Source organism: Triturus cristatus, chromosome 1_1 (assembly GCF_964204655.1).
Source record: "Triturus cristatus chromosome 1_1, aTriCri1.1, whole genome shotgun sequence".
NCBI lineage: Eukaryota > Metazoa > Chordata > Amphibia > Caudata > Salamandridae > Triturus > Triturus cristatus.
The window spans coordinates 268,367,346-268,392,748 of NC_140579.1; the positions used below are offsets into that span (position 1 = coordinate 268,367,346).

The window sequence follows — 25,403 nt, forward strand, 5'->3', positions numbered from 1 at the left end:
ATCCCAGGGGTCTCACTTGAGGAGAGGAGAAGAGGGGTGTGTGTTCAGGGGCCGGTCACTGCTCTAAGTTAATCTAAAGTAAGCAATCAGAACCTGACCTGTAGGCCCTAAAGGGCCCGAAGCGGGAGAAGAAATTTAGGAGGAGGGTTCTGGAGGATGCAAAATGTAGTTCTGCCCAGGGGACTTACTGTCTTATGAAAGGCAGGTCATGTGTCTGAGACATGTAGGAGTTTAGTGGGAAGGACTCCTATTTAACACTAGTGTTGTTTACAATTGGGTTTACAGGCAGTGTTATAAATGACATGGAGAAGAATAGCATGTAAATGCAGCATTATGTAAGATGGTATGTAGCGATGACATCATAATAAATTAAGAGTTTTGATATGCAACTTAAGTGCTATATAGTTGGCTTTACATCTAGCAATATAATATTATATGTTAACCCCATTGATGGGCAAGCGGAGAGTGTTTCCATACCTGGGCTTACGTATTTAATCTCACTTCTGTAACAGATGGATTGTAAAATCCATGCTATTTTATGAAGGGGCAGGCATAGTACTGAATCTCTATTTAGGGTGTAAACTAGCACTCACGTTACTTAACAGTACTGCTTACGCTAAGGGGATGTCAGGTGTTAACAATTAATCATTTAATGCCAACGTAAGTAGTGCAGGGGATTGCATATAAGTGGCATAGCCCGTCATGTACCAGACAGGAGATTTATTTTCTAATCTCAGTTTCCCAAATTGGGAACAGTGTTGTTGTTCCCTTCTGTCTCTGCTTCTACTGTTCTCGGAAAGTGGTATATTTTACCATTAGCCTGAAAACAATTAAAACCCATTATTATACCATATTTTAGAGGACTGGGCGAGAACCGGCTAGATTAAGTAACTGAGTTTGTGATGCCCTGCTAAACAAGCCGACTCAGTCACTCAAAAGCACTTGGACACACACAGGAATACCTCCCAGGGACCTGTACACGCTGCACTTTTGTGAGAGGTGAGCAAGGGTACATCACAAAAGTCTGCACGAACATGTATTTCAGCGACAAGTTTGGGCTCGCCATTGCTTCGCCCCTCTTACCAGGGATGCTTCAGGGCCTTTTCACAGGTGAACCTCTTCTTTGGATCTTTTGCCAGCAGATTACTGATGTAGTCCTTAGCTGCAAACATAAATAAGGACAGCAAATGTGAATGTTTATTGGTGTTAATGTTCTTACAGATACATATATGATTAGAAATCAAAATTTAAATGGCAAAATAACAAGCATTTGAAAAGTCAATAGGGCTGCGTTGGTTGCAATCCTTTTGGCTTTGTCATTGCTTGTTTTGTATTGTTATGGATTTTGCAAATTTTTATTGTTGAGAAAGCTGCAAATCCCAAAAATACATTGGTTAAATACAAAAATATTTTTGGTCTCAAAATCACAAATTGTCCCTTGTGAAATGGCTAAATGTCGTCACTCCAAGTGAAGATAGCCATTGCTGAAGTGGGCTAACCCACTGCCCATGCTGTATGCTGTAATGGGCAGAAGAAAAATGACACAATAGCCGACCAATGGATAAAGAGGCTTGGCTGAAAACCCATATGAGGAAGGGAAGTATATCATACTACACCTATAATTTTAGTACAATCAAAATGCTTTGCTGATGGCAGACCTATGTTATGTACTTGTATTTAATAGCCTCACTATTTGGTCCTTGTCTGTATATACTTTTTTATTTCATTGGTTCATATAGCGGAAGAGCACATCATCCTAGGTATTGCCATGTTAAAATTGAGTTCCTATTACAACCCAGAGCTAGTATGACATAGTTACCCAGAATGCACTCTTCTGCCCTGCGCCAGTGCTAGCGAACATTTGTCAGGAGCTGGAAAAGCTTATTTTGGGTCAAGTCCATTCACGCTAGAGCTAACAAGTGATGGAGCGTGATAGTGCTCTAAAATTTTTGGGGTGCATCATAATCATGGATAGTTCGCACCCGCATTTATTCCTGTGTTGTATTTATATTGGTCATTAGAAATGTGCTGTAATAATAAAAGTGCAAGGTGAAAAGAATAGAAATTGCTTCGTGCCATGCAAAGAAACAAATTGGCATTTACGTTTGGAAAGAGTAACCTTTAGTATATTGCCTAACGAAAAGCCTATGTGTTATGTAATGCATTTTGATTTAAGCATGCACCATGTTAAAGTCTGCCAGTGAAATGATTAATTGTGCTTAACATGTAATAATTGCAGAAGCTTGTAAAGGAAAGTATCAATAACCTGTGTGTAATTTTTGATGTGTAAAGGCCTAAATGAAATGTTCACGTCTGTGTATATGAATGGCCTATTCATTTATTCTTATCTTGGCTGATTTGTGTAGGCATGAAAATTTTATTTCCCTGGTAAGCTCTCGCAATTGGAGGTAGTCAGCGAATTTCATGTGCATGCAAGGATGTTCTGTTCTCACTTTTTCAGTTGCAGGTAGAAGAAGCTGCCTTTGTTAGTTAAACTAATGTTCTTTGTTTCAGGATTTAGGCATGGAGGAGAGTTGATACATTGTGCAAAGAATGTCGATAATTGGGAGCCGGCGTTCTTTCTCACTGAGAAGGCCTGGGAATCAAGGTCATCACGCTTAACATTGGAAGGAGTGTGGAAGGCGGTGGAAAACTACCTAGGAGAGGTGTCTGTTGGGATGAGGTGATCTGTGGGAGTGTTTTACAGGGACAGTATCCCGAGGGTTGAGTTAGGAGAAGGGATGAGGAGATCGATCTGGAAAGAGCTATCAGAACCAGCTCTGTAGCATTGGTTAATTGACCCAAATAGCGTGAGTGTACTTCTCAGGAAGTCTTCACGAGCTGACACCTTTAATTGATCTTGCCTGGGAAATGCTAAATAGGAATGTCACTTTAGAGCTAGAGTAGGCATAGTCTAATGCTTTTCACTTTTCAGCCACAGATGAAGTCTGACTTAAATATTGGAGCAGTCCTAGCTTGTTTTCTGTTTTTGGAACTTTTCATTCTTTACATGATCCATCGGTATAAGCTCACTCGTTGATATGGTTTTGTATTAGTTCCTATGTACTTTTACAACCTAGTCCTGAGGTGCTTGTACATTCAGTTGTTTCTGGCTTTGTAATAAACCCACTAAATTTGAATTCGGAGTCTGTGATCCTTTTGAGCCATAGTTATTACAGACCGTTGAATTGCCTAAAATGAGTTATTCTCCCCTTTACAATTCTCAGCAGGTAATGACGATACATCGACCTAGGGTTCCTACTTAAATTCTGGTAGCGGAACCCGGCCTTATCACAGGCATGCCTTTCAATGACAATCTAAAAGGCGTTCTTTGTTGATATCAACAGATCCTACCCACATATGCAATTCACACTAGCAACTAACTTTATGTTATCATTCACATGTATCCCAGACTGAACATAAAATGGTGAGTTATTGGGAAGGACTTTTCAAACTTTTTCCAAAGCAACCCCATTTCTCTTCCTAATTGGTCAGAGCCCACTGCATGGAAATCTTAATACACTGTTTGCACCCACAAAGAATTTGTCATTCTCTGTTTAATTAATTCACCACTCAGCTCACTCTATTAAACGTTTATTGACCCTGGCTTTTGATTTATTTTAATTTAATTTATTTATAGGACAGTTGCAAGTGCATTACTACAACAAATGCTGTACATAGCAAGATGTTTCACGATAAATAGCTAAACAATAAACAATTTGGTGGATAACCCAAACAGGATGGTAGTATTCGAGTACGTGTATGGATTCCGCAATCATGCCCCACATTTAGAAATAACTTGTTGGACAGGAAATACTCCCACAACCCCATGCCCAACCATGAAACCGTCCAACCCCCATTCTCTCAAACGGGGATCCAAAACATGTTGAATAACAAAATGTAATAAGACCTACTGTAGTGGCCTATCTAAAGACACCTACAACAGCTGTATTGTTAATGCAGCAGGCTGTAGTCAACCATTGATGAGGCTTATTGAGCAGCTGTTGAACCATGGCACATGCTCCCCAATGCACATCCTTCAGTTTTAACAGTTGTGTACATACAGGGCAACTCCAGGTCTCAGTGGTAGAGTTTCTACTGAACACAAACCGTTCATATCCAGAAAAATAGGGCATACAAGGGAATACACCAGCAGTTGAACATTCTCCACACCCCATTATCCATACATCAGTTCCCCCTTTGAGGGCTGCTCATTGGGGTTAATAGATCTGCCGTGGGGCTCTAAGTGTCACAATGTTGTATTCCAGTTCATCATTTTAGAACCATAGAGCTCAGCAGTAATGCCACTTAGAATGTAAAGTATGTCTGTGGACATCAATCAAATGGCTGTTATCCTCTCAGCGTCTATCTTGTAAAAGCAGAGTCTATCTCTAGAATCCAGAGAGTGCATCTTCCAGGTTTGGACACATTTTTTTGATCTCCCCAAACAAAGCCAATAGGTGATGATTCTGGAATGATTTCACTTGAATATGAGAGAACGCTCAAGAAAGAAAGCACACATCACTGCATTTTATCCTCCAGATGCTCTGTGTTAATATGACCCTCTTGGCCTCGAAAACAAAATGTGCTAAGACCTCTGATAATCTAATTTATTAGGGTAGCTTAGTAAATTGGCACGTAAGCAGGTAAGGGAAAACGGTGACTGTGCACTGGATGCATGCAAACCATTCCTGAAGGTATAAGTAGGACATGCAGTCATGAACCCTCTGTAGGGCATAATGCTTCACACTGATACGACTGCTGCTGAGACACAACACAGTCATGAGAAAGGCCACAATATTGCAGAAATGCACACTTCATACAAACAACACCGCAGCGTGGCCAGACCACAGATGTGTGCTAACCAAATGCAGGTTATGTATTAATGACATAATATAAAAGTGCTGCCAGGCAGCTCTAGTCAGACAAGAAAAAATGCTAAAAGGCCATATCTCTGCTAAAGCAGGAGATTTCAGCTCACTGAAGACCAGGCAAGTTGAACTTAATGAATGCAAATATGACTGGCTTATGTAGTGCGAACCATGCTACAAAGCAGCACGGTGCTATGCGGTGAAGAAAGAGGAAGGGGTGAATTAAAATGTGTTTAAAATAATTGGACATATATCTCTTCCCTTGCTGATGGTGAATCAAAAACGGGTAAACAAGTTATCCTGTTTCTTTGATACTATCTTTTCTCAAAATGAGTCTTCCATTAAGATTCTTTACAAATTGGGGAGAGTCAAACTTGTACTTTAGAAACAGTCAGTCCCATTGGGTTTGTGTCCCTCAGGCAGGGCCACTAGAATTTAGTGGCAGGAGACGGACAAATTATGTGGCAGAGTTGAGTAAATTATGTGGCGTGATGCAGCACATTTTTTGATAGTATTACTTCACTATTTTTAACTTTTTACACTTGTTCACACTGACTGGGCATTTGGTGCACCTCCTTAGTACCAGTTGAACACCCAAATATAGCAACATGCAACAAAAATTGACCAGTCAACCTTTACAGAGGGCCTTCCACAATGCGGAAACACGTCGCTGTGTGTTATTAACTTGTGAAGTGCTTGAGCTAGAAACAACATTCTTTTTTCGTTAAAACCTGCAGGTTATGCAGTAGATGATGGATTGTTTGGCAAATGCAGCAAATCTATAATTATGCGAAAATCGCCACAGCCGCACTATCGTATAATTTCATTCACCCTGCCCTCAGGGTATCTTTCTCGCCCTTTAACTAAGGAAAATATTCCCAGATCAGTCCAATATTGGAAGAAGAACTTATAGATGTTAACAGGGCTCTGAAAGCAGTCCTGTGGCTTGTTATTAAGTAGATAGTTGAGACTCTGTTACACACACTCTCAAAGGGCCATATTATCAAGGAACGGCGATAACATTATCGCCGCTTTAGCGGCAGGAAACTGCCGCTAAAGCAGCGATTATGGGCTTGATAATATGCCCTTGTGAATTCCCACAGAAACCCATGTTCTGGTGTGAACCTGGGCTTCTATTGGAATTCACAAGGGCATATTATCAAGCCCATTATCGCTGCTTTAGCGGCAGTTTCCTGCCGCTAAAGCGGCGATAATTTTAACGCCGTTTCTTGATAATATGGCCCCAAATGTGTTAATACATCACCCAGAAGAGAGTTAATGCAAGCCTTTTAAAAGCATGCCCGTAATCTACCATATACTTTCCATCCTGGTAGGTATATTAAACATCCTTGAGTATTGTGCATAGGTAAATCTTCGAGGAGTTAGAGTAGGGTGATCTGTCAAGGCTTGCTGAAGGAGTGTTGCTTCTTTCCTTTCCAATACAATAAGGTGCGTTGCCTTTGCCGACTGTGAATCAAAGGGATGTCTTATCACCTGCAGTGTGCGTGGAGGGTTATGTTGCTCTCCCATTATGGCTATTTTGTATGTGCATCGACTGCTTCAACTTCAGGGCCTACAGTTCTACCTTCGAATGAATAAAATATATGGGTGATTTTGATCTAATATCACAAACATTATATGGTGCAAGGTGATATACACTTATGGGTAAGATACATTTTTTCAGTTTTAATGACAATCAAACTGAGTATCTCCTGTACTCAAACCCATACAAACAGGGACAGTAAGAGTTACCCATTTATCCAACCCACCAAACATATTGATAGATTCATGTCCAAAGTCAAGACGCTAGGTATTTACCTGGACTGTCTATGAATGTGCAGGTCATGCAGTGTTTTATTAACTCCATAATTTTCCATCTCAAACAGTTCCCTTGATCCCAAGATTATTTAGCGAAGAGGAGGTGGAGAGGATATGGCTCAGTGGCTAGAGCTGCCGACTCGGGAGCTGGAGACTTGGGTTCGGGTCTTGGCATTGGCGTATCATCTTGTGATTCTGGTCAAATCACTTAATCTCCCCCCTATGGACAGCGCCTGGATACTCTTACTGGTGATAAGCCGAGCTATATAAATCTACAAACAAAGATGGCTTGAGCAGTAGCGAGTACCAAGACCGACTATTTCAATGTCTTGCAGGACTGATGATGCAAAATCAGGTGGCTATGATGGTCTTCAATGCCCATAAAAGACAGCGGTTTTGTGTAAGCTCTTTTTGGGACATATGATGTCTCATTTTAACTATAAGGTTTTGCCCATGCCCTGTGCATATATCATGATTTGCAAGTCAAAAATGGTGAGGGTTGTTTGGCCCATTTCTCCTTTTAGTCACCAGTGTTTGGCCAATCTGTCAGCCAAACAGAGGAAAAAGGCAATGAGCCTTTATTCATAGAGTCTTTTCGCCTTTACACTGTTTGTTCACAGTGTATACACCTTCCAAGACATGGAGTGCTTAAGGATTGCAATTGATTTGGATTTTCGAGTAGTTTAAGAATGGAATATGCACTGGTCTGCCTAGTGCTCAAAATTATTTTTTGGCAATTTGTACTTCTCATCTGTCTGATTGTTAATTGGCTCTTATATAGTGCATAGTTCCTTTCCATGTTCCACAGGAGCACAGATTGAAATGACAATGGGTGCTCCTTGCTTGCTCCTCTTCCAGAATACTTCTTACTCCACATGCTGGGTGTTCTCCACCAAAGTCTTCCCTGCAAACCTCCCAGATTAGACCACAAAAGGCTTCTTTAATCCTTGCCAATCCTAGCCATATTTTTCCTTTATTCACCAGCTCTTTAATCCAAAAATGGATCATAGCACTGATTGAATGACTGAACATCTGTTAGCAAAGCTTAAAGGGGACCAGGCAGGGTTAAAGAAATAAAAAAAAATGGACACAATTGATAATGTTTAAAAATGACTTTTTTTATACTGCTTCATATTGTTGTAAATAACAGGCGTTAATAATTGGATTCATGTCTCCCAGATAAAACAAATTTCCTCATCTTCTAAACTTCTCTTACAAAACACTCTAACCTGGGACCCTAGTAGACTGAAGTGCATGAAAAATGAGCTCCCAGAATGGTTTTGTTGCAAAATAAAAGCCGTCTACTCCTCATGGCCTTCCCAGAGCCTCTGAGTCATCTAATAACCCTAGACTAGGCCAGGGGCACCTAAGACTTCCAAATCCAAAACACCACTGTTCAACACAGAAACATTATCTAAACAAAGCAATTGCTGCATCTTTCATTGCACATGATTGTTTCACTAACTAAGCACTCTGATGTTTGTCTAATATAATATGATGGCACTGTTGGAAATGGAGGTCCCTGTCACTTACGGCCGCCACCAAATGCTGGAGGCATGCGTCCCCGACCACTCGCTTCAACGTTAGGCTAAGTAAGGATACCATCTGAGATAGCCCTGCTCACCCACTTAGTAGCTTGGCACGAGCAGCCAGGCTCATCTCCAAGGCATGAGTGTTCTGTATGTACAACCACACTCACAGTGATCCCATAATGTCACCACAAAAAGACTCCACACGAGTATTGATAAAATGAGTATAATATTTATTTAAGAAATTATACAATATGACCACATGATACAAAATCAACATGTAGGGATGGGTAGTATTCTTTCCGGTGGGTTGGTAGGTTCTAATCTCAACCACCGCTTCTAACCAACAGTTAAGCTCAATTCTAACTGTTTCCCAAAAGGTTAGGCACGTCGTATTGCTAGAATCACACATGTTGCAAAAGGAAACAATACTGCAATGTATAACGATATTCTCTTATACTGTGCAACAGAGAAACAATGCCATACGTAGCGCCACAGTCATGTACTTTGCAATTGAAGGAATAATGCAATGCGTATCACCACCAGCGTGCCCTGTACCAGGAAGAAACAAAGCAATGTGTTACGCTACAATCCTGTACGGTGCAATGAAGAAATAATACACTGCGCCACGTTATACTCAGATATTGTGCACTGGAGTAATAATGCAAAGCATCAAGTTACAATCAGGTAATATGCAATGGAGAAATAATGCAGTGCGTAGCGCACCAAGCATAAAGTTCGTCAGGCACAAATGAGGTCAGGCGTCATACGACAGTTCGATAGTTCGTTAGCAGCAATAATGCAAAGTGTAATACGACAGTTTTACGTGCTCCGTTAACAGTGCCCCCGTTATGGATCAAATGATGATACACAAAGTACTGTTTCCCACTCCGGACCCAGTACTGCCCCGCCTTGGGTCAGCATGGGCCGGGATCCGAGACGAAGCAACGACTTGAGCAGCTGACTGAAGCGGGAGGCCAAGAGAGTGTCCCTCTGGTCCCGCACCCTATACCAGGTGTTGATCCACGTTACCTGGGGGGGGGGTGCGATCTCACTCTCCTCCCCGACGTCAGCGACTTGGGCCTTGATCCAGAACTCCGTCACAGGCTGCAGCGGGCTCGGTCCGGCGGCTCAGGTCTCCCGTGGCTGCCGGTCCGGGCCGCTGCACTTGACTCCGAGGGCCCCAATGAGTTGGCCCTCACTCCGGCGGTCTCAGTCCTCCCTGAGATCCGCCCTCAGCACTGTGGAGACTTTACTTTAATTCGGTGCACACCTTCACCAGGCACTCCTCACCAGCACCTCCGGTTGCACTCCGACACGCACACCGCGCTCCGAGACTCGCCTCTTCTCTGGTGCTCACGATGATCCGACGCTCTGCTTCCACCTCAACACTCACCCTGCGTGTTCGAGCCTCTCCTCTTCTCCCAGTGCACACTATGTTCAGGCACTCTTCACTAACGCCCTGGCTGCACCACGACACTCACTCTTGTGCGTCCGAGTCTCACCTCTTCTCCCGGTGCACACGATGTCCAGGCGCTCTTCCCTAACACCCTGGCTGCACCACGACACGCACTCCTGCACGCCGGAGACTCACTTCTTCCTTTGGTGCCTACAAGGCCCAGGCGCTCTTCACCAACACCCTGGCTGCACCACGACACGCACACCGTGCGTCCGAGTCTCGCTTCTTCCTTTGATGCACACGATGCCCAGGCACTCTTTACCAACACCCGGGCTGCACCACGACATGCACCCTTGTGCGTCCGAGTCGTGCCTCGTCTCCTTGTGCACACCACGACCAGACGCTCCTCACCAAAGCTTTGGCGTGCACCATAACACGCACTCTGCGCATCTGGGACTTAGCTTACTCCTGCGTGCCCACGATCACAAGGCACAACCTCTGAGGGTCTCAAGCGTCAAAAAGCATGCGCACACTGCGTTGCTTGGGACTTCTCTGAAAACTTTTATGATCCTATATTTCCAAACAGGGAGCCAGCTCACCTCGGGCCCTTGGGGTTAAAAGACACAGCACAAAGCACAGTCTTCTTCAAGCAGGGGGACCCAGCGCCTCCAAGCACAGTCCCAACAACCTCTTCCTTAGTTAGAACAGCAAACTGTAGACCAGCCCCAGATCACGAAGCAAGGATTTGTCTATCCACCACAGTCTCTTCAGTTGTTCCTTCTTTAGCAGAGGTTCCTCTTGACCACAGAATGGGTCTAAGCCTTTACAGTCTCAATCCATATCTGTTTCATTCCAATGTTCAGGGGTTTCAGCTCTCATAGTTATACCCCTTAATGTCTGTGAAGTTCGTATGTGCTCAGGGGTCCCTGACCCCTCCCTAAATCAGTTCTGGGTGTCTCCCTCCCAGTGTCACCTCTCTCCCTTTGATTCTGGGGGTCTGGATCCTTAATCACTCAGCAGGAGATGGGTCAATTGGTTAATAGCACCAGCCCCGGCCTTTTCACCTCCCGGGCTTCTCCTCCCCCTACTCTCCAGATGCAGGGCAGCCTGGTGCCATCTCAAACCCTCCCTGGGTAAAGACCTCTCCCAGCTCCTCTCACCTTTCAGTTCCAGACAGACAATCCACATTTTAAAAACACACTGAAATGCTCAAAGTCAGCCTCTTTCTAAAAGAGTGGTTTATAAACACACAGTGACAAAACCACCTTCACATAAAGATGCATTATGACACTGTGGGTTCATACATACTAAACATCACCTCTCCATTATAATCTGACCGGAAACTAGGCTAACAAACACAACACCCAGCCTCCCCCATTCTGTCCTATGGGCAGAATGGCTTTTCAGCAAAGAAAAACGAAATGGAAAGTTTTACACTGCCAGAACATAAAACACACCTCAGTTTATGTTTTGCCTTTTACCCACACTGCACCCTGCACAGGGGTTACCTGGGACCTACCACAGGGGTGCCCATGTGTGTGTAAAAGGGAAAGTCAGACCTGACAAGTGGTTGCACTTGTCAGGACAACATGCTAACTTAGGATTCTGTGCGCAGGCCCTATACTGAAGGCCTGTGCGCCCTTGCATTACCAGCCCTTGCACACACAGTGCACATCACTAGGGACTTTTACTAGTAAAGCAGACATACCAATCATGGACACCAATCACCATTACATTTTAAACAGGAAACTCCTGTACTTTGACACTGATCAGCAGTGGCAAAGTACCCTCAGCATCTATGCAGCGATGTTGCAGAGCGTGGAAATGGACATCAGTTCAACAATAAGTCCCGCTGAGCTGCTATCGTTCGGCCCCTTCTCAGAGGAGGAGGTCGAAAAGGTCCTGAAAAAGATGAAGAGTGGGTCTCCAAGTGACCCGGCGCCTATGAAATCCCTTAAACAGGTGGCAAATGTTCTTTCCACTCCGCTTGCGGATCTTATTAATCTTTCGCTTGCACAAGGAATAGTGCCCCAAAGGTGGAAAGCCGCTGTTGTCAAAGCACTTTTGAAGAAACCGGGACTAGATCCGTCTAATCTGGCCAATTTTAGGCCCATTTCACTCTTGCCCGGTTTTTCTAAAGTTGCAGAAAAGCTGGTCAATTACCAACTTTCTTGCCATCTTGAAGACCACCATTTGCTCGGGGATTCCCAGACGGGTTTTCGCCCTGGTCAGGGGACAGATACAGCCTTACTGGCAGTGGTGGAGGAAGCAAGGAGCATTCTCGACTCAGGGGGGTCAGTGGCAGTGATCCTCCTGGACTTGAGCGCGGCCTTTGACACCGTTAACCATCAGGTGCTCCTCCAACGGCTGGCAGAGGTGGGTGTTAAAGGGATGGCCCTTGAATGGTTGAAATCCTTCCTCTCAGACCGGTCCTATCAAGTCTGGGAAGGGGGAGAACAGTCCACCTTGTTCCCTCTTCAATGTGGAGTCCCGCAGGGCTCATCTTTGAGCCCTACCTTATTTAACACCTATATGGCTCCCCTTGAAAGAGTGGTCTCCCCCTCAGGAGTGAAGATCATCAGCTATGCTGATGATACGCAGCTGGTTGTGGGCCTCACCCAGCTGGAAGAACATCCCGAAGTCCTTCATGACTGTCTCTCCAATGTCCATCGCTGGATGTCTCAGTCCGCGTTGAAGCTCAACGGTGACAAGACTGAGCTGATGGTGCTGGGCAAGGCCTGTCCCTCTCTCATTACCAGTTGCTGGCCGCGGTCCCTGGGTGATCCACCATCCCCCAAGAAGGAAATCAAGAGCTTGGGGGTTTGGTTGGAGGAAGATCTATCCTTCAGGACCCATGCTAGGAAAACCGCGGGGGTATGCTTTGGCTTGCTGCGTTCTGCTCGCAAAGTGCTACCTCTGCTCCCTAACTCTTCCAGGAAGCTTTTGATTCGCGGCCTAATCTTGTCGCGGCTTGACTTCGGGAACGCACTATTTTTGGGCGCCCCAGAAGCAACTTTCAAAACCCTTCAGCAGGTGCAGAATGCAGCAGCGAGGGTGTTAATGGAAGTGCCACGCAGACAATCAGCTGCCCCCGCCCTGAAAGCGCTCCACTGGCTCCCTGTTAAGGAGCGGGTGAAATTCAAGGCGCTATGTACGGCCCATAAAATCTTGTACGGCAGGGGCCCTTCTATTCTGTCTTCTATGGCACGCCCCTACAAGTCCACACGCCCACTGCGCTCGGATCAAAGACATCTGATGCAGACTACAAGAGTAAAAAGAGCTCGCTCCGGGGGCCGACGCTTCTCGGTGCAAGTAGCGTCACACTGGAATTCCTTGCCCCTTAAGATCCGCGCTGAGCCCAATATCCTGCACTTCAGGAAACTACTTAAAACACACTTATTCCCAGTGTAGGACTGAGTAAGAGCCTTTCGCGTCTGTGTTCACAGCGCCGGGATGCCCCTGGGTAACTGCGCGCGTTACAAATTTATATAATAATAATAATAATAATAATAATAATAATCTAAATTGGCATCTCTAGTTCAGGAAAACGGTCTAGGGGAAAGCAAAAAGTTTAGGGAACTTTAACCAAAAAGGCCAAGTCCTACACGCACCAATAAATTAAAGATTGGTTGGACAATGGAAAATGGGGACAAGGAAAGCAGAATTATGTCAGAATTATCTTTTAATGATTACTGGAACATCTTTGTTAAAAATTGAGATTAAACGTCATTCAGTTTCTTCAAAAGTAGTTGTACGCACTTGTGTACACAGAGCAAGTTAAACAACTTAGCCAAGCCTAATGTCAAATACTCAATTGCAGATCTTGACTCACTCCAGCAGATATTGGTGTGCAAAATTGTAAATTTTCTCCTCAAACATAGTGACGTTTTTAAAAAAAGAAAATGTGACCAAAAACCGCGCACACACGGTTTGCAGGACGAAATCTTGCAAGAACTCTGCTTTATATGGAAAGCGTGCAAAATAAATTATGGGAATAGTTTCCTCAAAAAACAATTTTTTGTGAGACTATTTGGCCACAGATTAAGTCTTGCAAAGGTAACACGCCTCAAACTAAACCTTTCTCAGCAAAATCTAAATGTAACAGGTCTCTAAAGGTACATTTGTCATATGACCTTCCTTTCCCTAACAATCTAAATGGTAAAGGGTATTAGCTAAGGACCCTACCTGACAATAGCATTAGTGCAATGGCAGTGAGAGCTTTAGCTTTCGTGCATTATCTTAGTGAGTGAGAAGTTTGATAGGATGTGCTGGAAGGTAGTTATCTGAGTGTCTGATTTGACAGTGTGTGGGAACATGTTTTTCCAGTGTCAATGGCAAGAAAGCGTTTCTTCATGTTCTATAACCATTCACTGATGTCTGTGTGCCCCTGTCACTATGGGGCAGTGTCTCCATGTTACTGTGCCCTTGTGTCTGTACCTCTGTCCTGTCATGTGTCAGTTTATAGATGTCTGTCTCCCCATGTCACAGAGCACATGTTCCATGTATAAGGCTATACGTTTTATTCTGGGGTAATAGGGTGCTATTGGAGACTCCCGATGGCAGGCAAAGTCTGATCTCCTGGGTGCAGTTATTGGAAGAACATTGCAACATGATTTTGAAGCCATGGGTTATGGAACATGAATGTTCTTTGTTCCAGGTATAGTTTATTTGTGTGGTCATGTGAGACACAACTAAGGAGATAGGCAAGGAGTAAATGGTGCACGAGAAGCGGAGGCGAGGTCTAGAGACATTTCTCAAGGAGTGGAGGTGTTTATCTGAGTTTTTAGGATGACTTTGGAGACGATAAGCATCCCCCCAAGACTTTGGGGCAGATTTACAAGCCCCTTGCGTCACTTTTGCACCGTCGTTGCGTCACTTTTTTGACGCAGCGGCAGCGTAAAAGTTGCGGCCCATTTAGAACGTGATGCATCTAGGGTGATGCGTCACGTTGTGAAGCCCTGCGCCTCATTAAACCTGCGTCAGGTTTAATGAATGCAGGGTGGGCGTTCCGTCGCATGAAGCTCCGTAAAAGTGACGCAGTGAAATCTACAATATTTCACTGAGTCACTTTTACGTCCATGCTGTGTCAAAACCCTGCGCCTGTTTGAAGCAGATGTAAGGAGTGGCGCAGCATATTAGGCATAGGGAGCCCCTGAGCATTGCTGGAGTTGCGTCGAGCTTGCGACACGACTCCAGCAATGCGTGACTTTTCCGTCAACAGATGCGTCAGAATTTCTGACGCATCTGTCAATCCTTGCGCCATGGTGCGCCGTACTGTAAATATGGCGCATCCACGTTGACGCAAGGATTTGGCATGTTGGCGCAGGGAAAGTTACGCATCTCTACAGATGCGCCACTTTCTTGTAAATCTGCCCCTTAATTTTTAACCACCTTGCAAGGTGCTGGTCGAGGCCCAAAAAACTGACCACGAGAAAGGGCATAGTACTCTTCGTTCCTACCTAATGTTATTTCGTATTTTTGGGTTCAATTTTAGAATGTTTGAGCGTCTCAATGAGTTTTATGTCCCTATATCCATGTCTCGTTGTCCCTGTGAGCCAAGGACCATATTTTTCGGGTGGTCGAGACCATTAAACTTTTTTCATGTCAGTGAAGAAAGACTCGACTAACACTGGTGCTATGGAGCAACACAACGCGCCACAGTTTTGGGTCCTGAAATATTAGCAGACATCTTGGCACAGCACAATTCAAATAAAAAGTGCATAAAACCTATATTTTTCAAATGATGTCTGTTGCTTGTCTGAGGAAGGCTTTTTGATTTGTGTTGAGAGAACATTTGGGCGAAACCAGACTTGGCCACGCTCCACCCACTAATTAGCGCAGAACTGCTGATGAATTAAAAAACCCATTGTCGAGCAGCGACCGCTGGCATTTACGAGAATGCTAATATTAAAAAACCAATTGCGCCTCCATTAGTGGGAATTCTCCGCTGTTTAATTGCCATTTTAGGAGAGTGAAGATTGCAGTCAGTGCGACTGGCAGTTACGTGGTGCACGTGGTACTGCCGCGATGCACAAGACTGCTCACAGCATTAAGCAACACATTAAAGAACTGAGACGTGTTAATAACAAACAAGTCATTCGACTGGAACATCAATAAATTGCCATGTGAGCTCTGGCTGGGGCGGATTCTGGTTTCCGTGGAGCACTGCTTCAGTTTAGGAAAACCTGGTGCTATTCTGCCGACAGCACCACTAGTAGCCATTGCAAAATGCTTATCATTGTTTGTGTGAGTCTTTCGAATAAGACGTGCTTAGGTTGTAAGCTTGTCACAGGACGAGAGACTTTCGTTATGACGTAGCTTCCACTATGGTGCTCGCAACTTACTGTAAATCGATGTCGGGAGTGGACACCCAGAGCCAACAAATTTCCATTCCCATGGCTGCTGTTGATAGGGCAGAGTTCTCCTACTCACAGGTGAAACTCTTGCCCATTCAATACGAATATTCTTCGGTTTCTGTGCAGTATTTTTAACTTTGCAGTTCTTAGAATCACTACTTCTGCCGAGAGAGTGTGGGTTTGTCGAGTTCATTTGAAAAATATTTCTATTACTCCCGAGCCGACCTTGCTGCAAAATTATACTGTGAGAGGTAATTCTAGGAGGTACTGTACTTCCGCCAAATAATGCAAGTCTTCAGTGGAATGATTATCCCCTGTAGACAAGAATTTCTCTTTTTCATTGACGTGATCACATATTTTAGTAACCCAATGGGTGGCTCAGTTACTTCCATTTTTAGCAGCGGTAATGTGGTCATCACGTTTCATTTCATTACTTTTTGCGTGCAGTGTCGCCACTTCTGAGACCAAACAGTGCTCAGGGATTTTGGAAGTTTGGGCTTCCGCCTTGAGGTGGGGACAACTGCAGAAGTCTGACTGCAGGATGCAGTGTCTGTGCCTCCTCGCCTATGTGTCTCCCAGTGTCACGGTGGTTCTTGGCCTTTCTGTGGTACTCTTCTGCCACTAATATGGCCTTCTTGTGCTGAGAGTTGTCTAGACGGGATGGTTCCGTAGGGTACTGAGATTTCCAGCATGTAGAAAACTCATTAGCGGGGTCACCCTGTCTCATTGTAAGTGGCCATGTCTCCATGCCCAGAATCAGCATATCACTGTGTACCAGTGTTAGTTACAGCATCTCTTTGTTCCTGTCCCACTGTCTCCCTGTGCAAGTGATAGTGTTGCCCTGGCCATGAGCCAGTCGAAGTGAAATCCTGTCTCAGTGTCCAGGGTCATCAATTTCTCACATGACTTACAACATATATTCATCAGCTACATTAGTCAAACCAGTCACAGCCTTCTACTGGGATGAGCAGGCCTTCGAACAGTATTCAGGTGCCATTCCTGGTATGCATCTCAATATCTTTCCCACCTATGTTTACATTGCCTGTATATATGGGTTTACATTTCTGAATTTCTCCTCACCGAGTCCCATTTAGTTTGCTGGTAGTATTTCACCTGTAAAGAGCTATGAATATATTTTCATATTTATTTTCCACAGAAAACAGAACTACATCTGGGGGTGAGTTTTCATTTTGTTGCCCAACCCGTCTACTATATAACATGTTTTGTGTACTACTTCTGTTTTAGATTGTAGACTGAGGTATGGCACCAATGAATATGTCCTGTGCCTTTTTTTCTCCACAAGCAACACAGGAAACACTGTGTATTACTGTGTATGCTGATCATCTATAACGTGCATACCACAAACACCATTGTTTCTTAGTGCTTACATTTCTCGAGCTATTTTTACCACCTCAACAATATGCAATTTATAAACCTCTGAATGTTATTATACCGATTCAGCTCTCTCATATCATATTTAAACATGCATTCTGCTGGTTTGATGGTTGAAACATATCCATGCAATAGGGACTCAACCCACTGAGCTCTCGTACCATCAGTAGTAAGCACAGTCGAAAAACACACTGACTCTATCCTATGATAGTGCTTTTTACATGTCTCAAAGGTAGTGGTACAACTTTCTTCCTTTTTCATCTGTGACTTACCGAGTTCGATTTTATATTCCTTCCATCTTCTCTCCCCCTTTTCTGCTGCAACTTAAATTCTGAAGCAGGAAAGATTCCACTTACCTGACTTGGAGATATCGTCCCAGAAAGGAAATTCAAATTCATAGGATCCATCTCGGATCTTCTCAAAGAGTTTTGACTCTGTTTCCTCATAGAACGGGGGATAACCACACAATCTGGGGAGGCCAAGCAGATGACAGGGCATCAGTTAAGAAACACTCCTTCACGAAATAATTACAGTCCCAGATAGAAGACTGGGGTAAGTTGGAGTTGTGGATGAACTGCGGAACAAAGATAAGAACAAAAAAGTTGCTGATCTGTGGGCTTTTCAATTTGGAAAGTTACCTTTATCTTAGCCAATTTGGCAACATTAAACTCATGTCAAGGTTCTGCCATGGATTGCACCAAGTTTCAGGTTGTATCTTCTTGAAGCAAGGTGCACAGGAACAAAATAGGGGAATAAAAATAAGTTGGAATGAAGTGGCTGATACTTACAAGATGTATGTAATAACTCCAATAGGACCTGGCTTGGCAGTTCGGGCTGGACTGTTCCCATGAGGCACAGGGTCAGACTGATTTGCATATGGCCATGTCTGAACTGGGGTGGTAGAGTGAGCTAAAGAATGATGATGGATTAAACCCAGATCAATTGACTGCGGGTGAGTGTTTGATTTGCTCAAATGCTCCGTCCATTATCCCCTTTGGTATCGCTTTGTTCGCCCTAAGTTGGCAGGGTATGCCCAGACGTGGGTCCCTTGCTCACTTTGCCACTGGATTCAAGATAGCCTGACTGATGAGGGTTATGAACCCAAAACCGGTCCCAGGATGCTTGTTTCCGGACCAGGGAAGACATGGCTTGGCAGTTCGGGCTGGACTGTTCACATGAGGCACAGGGTCAGACTGATTTGCATATGGCCATGTCTGAACTATGCACCTTCCCACTGTTTGCAGAAAAGACACTTCAGGTACTCACAGTTGCATGACGAGGTAGTAGTGGCTCGAGCTCTCGTAGATGTCCTCCAGAGACACAATGTTTTCATGTTTGACTATGAATTAAGAAACAAACGGACGGAAGTCATTTAGCGCCTCCTACCCCAGGCTTACGCCCCTGGCAGTGCCTCATTTTGCCCTTGCTATCCATGGTCTCAGCAGTCATGCAGTAGAGGCAGAATTATAAAGTGAACACGGTTTTGAAAGCCCTGTTTACTTTCTGTAGGCTTCACTCCTTGCACTTCTCTTAGTACATAGGAGGCTGCTGAAGCAGGAAGGAGTAATGGGTGAATTATGTGATATCATTGGGGGAGGGGATCAAGAGGTAAGTGCTACCCTTGGCATTTTGGAGAAGCTTTGTGGACAGATGTAAAACTTCTCTTGTTCGTAGAGACACTGTCCGTTATATACAGAAATGAGACAAATTGACAAGCTAGGATGGAATTTTCCATGTTCTGGAGAAATCCTGTGGAATCACTGGTGTGTCACTTTCCAAGTACAATGTACTGGTACTGGTACATACAGTAGAGAAACCTGCCAGAAAGCCCAACGTGTAATAAATAAACTTGGATTTTGTGATTGGTGGTCTCTTCTGCATGCGTTTCAGTCTGCAGGCATCAAATTACTTTTTGCACTGCTAATAATCAATATCAATTTCAGAGTTTAACAGACATGCTACAAACAGCTTAACGCAAGTGTGGCTTTTTAATTTATCTAAGAACCTTTGTTTTCCTTAGAATTTTGAATTACCATAATCCACTCTCACACCCTCTTCCTCATTGAAACATACAGGGCTTAGCTACCGGAAGTGCAGCAGGTGCAGAGACACTGGGACCCAGAGGTGTGAGGGGCCCTCTGCACCTTATTCACACTGCAGTGCAGAGCCCTATCTAGAAAGATATTGTGCTGCTGCTCTCTTCCTCTTTGAGCCTGGCTAGCACCAGTCGTGTGATGTGAAAGATTGCAAGCACAGATGTTATCTCTGTAGTATCCAATTTCCTGCGCCTTCTCTACCCATACAGCTTGGCAGCTGACGTCCCACCCCATTCACCCTCGCTCGCCCCCATCGCTGTTCACACTCACTTCTTGAGCACAGCAATCTCGTTCTCCAGGCTGGTGTCACGCATGTTGTGAGACTTCTTGATGCACTTGAGAGCAGAGAGCTGTCCAGTGGTACTCTCCTTCACGAGGTACACTTCCGAGAAGGCACCGCTGTGAGAAGGAGCGCAACAAAATTGATAAATCTCTCCAATCTGCAATGTATCGTTAAAATAACAGAATGATGCACTAACCTCAGATCTCTGTTTGAATTCAAAAGTAATGCGTTTGTGGAGGTTCTAAAATATTAACTTGAAAGACTTCCATTAACATTAACTACCAACATAAAAATGCTTTCTAAGCAATAAGGCACTTCTTACACCCCTCCTTGTGATCTGCTGTCAACAAGTCTCAGCAATAAATGAGGAAAAGGTAGCAGAAATAAATGATCAGCATTTTGATAAGGAACCACACATTGTTGCTTCAATAGCATCCCAGAACTAACAGTTTCCAGGGTCCGTGTGTGAATAGCTTACCCTGTCCAAGCTATGTTTGTTTTTGGAATTCTGTGATAATAAGGATTTCCAGAATGCAAGGAGAAACCTGGACTGGCCGAGCAAATCATGAAGATGCCTGAGAAAGCTGAGAACTCTGGAAGCCAAGCTAAATTTCAGCAAATGTGACTTTCCCATTTAAAGACTGATGTCTTTCAACAACATTTCACAAGCACATAAATATATAGGGTTTAAAAATCATGACATTCTATAGTTGCCAGACCATATTTTAACAGGAAGTTGTACTCACAGAAGTTGCGTTTTTGTGTACAAGCTAAAATTGGAAATTAATACATAATGAGTCAGTTGATGGAGTTTTTTAAGTGGTTAGTGGAGATTATTCTGGAATAAAGAAAAACTCTTTGTATTACAAAAAAACAAATATTTAAACTATAGGAAGAAATTGGCTGTGAAATATATATAAAGCGATACCAAAGGGGATGATGGACGGTGCGTTTGAGCAAATCAAACACCCACCCCCAGTCAAATGATCTAGGTTTAATCCATCATCATTCTTTAGCTCACTCCACCACCCTAGTTCAGACATGGCCATATGCAAATCTGTCTGACCCTGTGCCTCATTGGAACAGTCCAGCCCGAACTGCCAAGCCATGTCTTTCCTGGACCGGAAACAAGGATCCTGGGACCGGTTTTGGGTTCATAACCCTCCTCAGCCAGGCTATCTTGAATTCAGTGGCAAAGTGAGCAAGGGACCCACGTCTGGGCATACCCTGCCAACTTAGGGCGAACAAAGCGATACCAAAGGGGTTGATGGACGGAGCGTTTGAGCAAATCAAACACTCACCCCTAGTCAAATGATCTGGGTTTAATCCATCATCATTCTTTAGCTCACTCCACCACCCCAGTTCAGACATGGCCATATGCAAATCAGTCTGACCCTTTGCCTCATGGGAACAGTCCAGCCCGAACTGCCAAGCCATGTCTTCCCTGGACTGGAAACAAGCATCCTGGGACCGGTTTCGGGTTCATAACCCTCCTCAGCCAGGCTATCTTGAATCGAGTGGCAAAGTGAGCAAGGGACCCACGTCTGGGCATACCCTGCCAACTTAGGGCGAACAAAGCGATACCAAAGGGGATGATGGACGGAATGGTTGAGCAAATCAAACACTCACCCCCAGTCAAATGATCTGGGTTTAATCCATCATCATTCTTTAGCTCACTCCACCACCCCAGTTCAGACATGTCCATATGCAAACCAGTCTGACCCTGTGCCTCATGGGAACAGTCCAGCCCGAACTGCCAAGCCATGTCTTCCCTGGACCGGAAACAAGCATCCTGGGACCGGTTTCAGGTTCATAACCCTCCTCAGGCAGGTTATCTTGAATCCAGTGGCAAAGTGAGCAAGGGACCCATGTCTGGGCATACCCTGCCAACTTAGGGCGAACAAAGTGATACCAAAGGGGATGATGGACGGAGCGTTTGAGCAAATCAAACACTCACCCCCAGTCAAATGATCTGGGTTTAATCCATCATCATTCTTTAGCTCACTCCACCACCCCAGTTCAGACATGTCCATATGCAAATCTGTCTGACCCTGTGCCTCATGGGAACAGTCCAGCCCGAAATGCCAAGCCATGTCTTCCCTGGACCGGAAACAAGGATCGTGGGACCGGTTTCGGGTTCATAACCCTCCGCAGGGTATGCCCAGACGTGGGTCCCGTGCTCACTACGCCACTGGAGTCAAGCTATCCTGGCTGAAGAGGGGTGAAACCCCGAAACCGGTCCTAGGATGCTTGATTCCGGTCCAGGGAAGACATGGCTTGGCAGTTCGGGCTGGACTGTTCCCATGAGGCACAGGGTCAAGACTGATTTGCATATAGCCAGGTCTAAACTGGGGTGGCATGGTGAGAAAAATAACGATGGATTAAACCCAGATCCGTGACTGGGGGTGAATGTTTTGCCAATGTGTAACATTCTGTCCATCACCTTGTGTGAAATATATATAAACAGGTACTAGTTGTGAAATAAAAAGAGATGAATACATCGGAAAATGAGTCACAGGGCTGTCTGAGACTAATGAGTGCATTTATAATGAGTTATAAAATAGCATTTGAAAGCACTCATTCTGAGCTCCTTTAAATTCTAAGCGCAGATTGTGCAAGAAGTTACTAGAAGATTGTTTCACACTGAGGGCCCAGTGGGCCAAGGGAGAAATCTCGAAACTGGGATCTCTTGAATCAATATACAGCAATCATACGTTTAGAGATTAATCACACCTTTTCTCCTGAGATGTGGCGTCTTAAGCAGTGCTTAATTTATGCCTTGCTAGTGTGCACCACTTTCGCTTATTTTTCAGATCAGGACACCTGTGTGTACTGCAGGCGACGGTCCGACGCTTTAACAAGCTTGAAGTGCCTGATCAGTTCTTCTCTAGGGTGTTCCAGAAAAGCCTATTAGTCAGTGGCTTCACGTGACTCGCCCACCGAGACCGGTTTTCGTAAATCTGCGGTGCTGTCTGTCACGACACTGAGGGAAGAGAGGGCAAGAGTGGCAGCTGTGGTCCCTTTGTGCTGTTTTTGTCAGCAAGAGCCCACAAGCCCTCCTCACACCCTGAAGGAGAAATGGAGGTCTCAGTTCGAAGAGCAAATACTGGATCTAACGGTGAGCACTTTAAAGAGAGGTATGTGAGGGAGAGAGGAGGACAAGAGGGAGGGGCGAGAGGTGGCCGAGAGAGGTACCAAGGCAGAAATCAAAGGGAGTGATAGGAAGTAAAGTTAGTGAGAGGAAGAAGAGCAGTAAGGTGGGAGAGAACATAAGTGTAGGAGGGAACTGAGTGCATCTATACAGGAAGGTAATAGATGGGTGGAGTAAGAGTGGGAGCAGTGGCAGAAGGTAATCTGGAGAAGATGTAGGGTGGACACGTGCTCACTCAGTTCCACTGATCCACAACCACACACAATCACAGCCATCCATTCACCACTAGACACATACACACAAACTTACACCCATCCATTCAAAGGCACTCACGCACCTATACTCACAGCCATCCATTCACAAACAAACATGCGCAAACACATACACACACACACTCACAAAAACATGCACAGACACACTTGCACAGAACCATTCACAGTACACACACACAAATACACATACATTTGATGTAGCAGGATTTCCCGAAAGAAGACCTGCTCAATTAAATACCCCTATAACACGTACTAACAGACAGTAGTGGTAAAATGATTAACATGCACAAATACACTACACGTGGGAGGCTTGCTTTGCAAAATGCATGAATTAACCAATAATAATGTGTAAATAACCGGAAATGTAATAATCTTGTGTATAGTATAAATTAAGAGGGTTTTGCATGGCAAGGCTGCATGTATATGTAGTAAAAGGCATGACGTGTGCTGCTTTATCCTAATAAATAACGCTGCTTTCCTGCTTATGCTATGCTAGGAAAACCGATAACATGAAGTAGAGCTAAGGTGGGTGGTAAACAGTGCAAAATACATTATTACATAATTAATAAATGTCTGTTTTCAGTTTTCCAGTGATGGACGAATCTTCCATCTTATTAAGTTGACCACTAAATTGGCGGGTGGAGTTGGGGGCGCGAGGGAACCATGTGACCACATGACTGAGCTGTTGAACTAGCTGAGAAAGCGTGACTTGGTGAAGGACAGAACATTTGTCAAGCGGCCAAAGCCAGTGTCTTCATGGGAATAGAAGTCAAGTCATTGAAAGTATTAATTGTATAATAAAATGTAGCAGATATACCCTTGAGAGAGAAGCTGAAATTGATGAGGGTATAAAAAAATGTTTAGAACAATAGTGTAGTCAGGAGAAGAGTGATTTCACCATGGGGTGACATCACACCCCCAGAACTTAACCAATCCCTTAGCTAGAAAGTATGGATATAGCAATTACTGTAGGATGGGCGTGTAGCTTTTGGGTATAAGAATTGGTGCATTGGGGGTGTGGTTAGAGCTGCTGCAGGTTGCATAGGCTGAAGGTGTAATTCAGAACCAGTGGGGGTGGGAGGGAGATGTACGATGCCCCAGGAAAGAGCCGGAGGCTTCAGAGAGGGAACAAAAACAAAAAAGATCTTGCCACCGTCTCTCATTGGTCAACCTTGTCATGGGTAAGCCACAGAGTGGGGTAGAGTCTGTAAAACTTGTAGATCTCACCCCGCTCTGTGATGAGGTGGGGATGGGCGGAATAAGGCGTCATTGATAGACAGTCAGCCCTGGGCACTTCAGTGTTTATACTTGAAGCGCCCACGGCTGACTCTATTAGTGTTCCCTGCATCATCAAGGGGAGACTCTCATAGAGCTTGTAGGGCTGATGATATCACTGCGACTGTGAGTTCATCCCAGCAAACCCTGGCTCAAGTTGCCAGGCACCTGTGTATTAGCGCATGTAAAGCCCCTGTTTGCCTGATGCTGACATGAGTGTCTATCAGGCTGACCTTTGTTCTGCCATCAGACAGTCATCATGCTTTGGAAAAGAGGTGAGTGTAGTGCCTGTTCTCACAATGATGGGCTGCCAGTGAGAGGGAGAGAATTATGAGGAAGAGACGAGTGGTGTAGGGGTGTGCTGCTGATCTTCGGGTTGCAGAGAGGCCTAGCTGTTCCTGTCTTGTCCCTGTCCCGATTTTCCTGAGTCTTTGATCCCTGACCCTTAGTCCAGGGGTCCCCACTGCTACCTAGGCCTGGGTGGTGATTTCCTTAAAGATCTATTGTGTTTGTATTTGATTTAATATAGCATTGCAGAAAACTTTTGCAGCCATATTTCTTGTCTTGTACCTTCTGTCTCTTCATCTATCCCTCCGAATTGACATTTAAATATATATAACTTGCCTGTAATCTGTCCACTCTTTTTCAACGTATATTTGAAATTACAGTTCTTTTATTATGTTGATAAGTTTTGCTCTCTCTCTTTCTCGAGGTTTCCAACATTTGAATTTATGTAATAATCGATATGAGCATTTTTAATTACTAGATAAAATTATTAAACCTCACTGAGAGTCTCTAATTATTTTAGTCAGTTTATAGATTTGATGTTTCCTTTGAATTACCATTGTCATCAACTCTTCAACGAGTTGGTCCATCGGTCAAGTAGATGAAAAGTCGATTATGAGTATTCAAATTACACAAATATAACATTTTTAAGGTTTAACCTGAATAGCGCGAGTAA

The 25,403-nt window shown here is 44.4% G+C and overlaps 1 protein-coding gene across 1 annotated transcript in view; it reads right to left on the reverse strand.

Moving 5' to 3' along the window:
* The window catches only part of LOC146870109 (uncharacterized), a 510,959-nt gene that overhangs the window by 311,407 nt on the left and 174,149 nt on the right, over nt 1-25,403 (reverse strand). The window contains exons 2-6 of the mRNA XM_085640923.1: nt 19,732-19,860; nt 18,632-18,706; nt 18,154-18,192; nt 17,722-17,834; nt 1,084-1,162 (exon numbers count right to left, since the gene is read on the reverse strand). Coding sequence (XP_085497049.1) covers nt 1,084-1,162; nt 17,722-17,834; nt 18,154-18,192; nt 18,632-18,706; nt 19,732-19,860 — 435 coding nt within the window. The remainder of the gene's footprint in view (nt 1-1,083; nt 1,163-17,721; nt 17,835-18,153; nt 18,193-18,631; nt 18,707-19,731; nt 19,861-25,403) is intronic.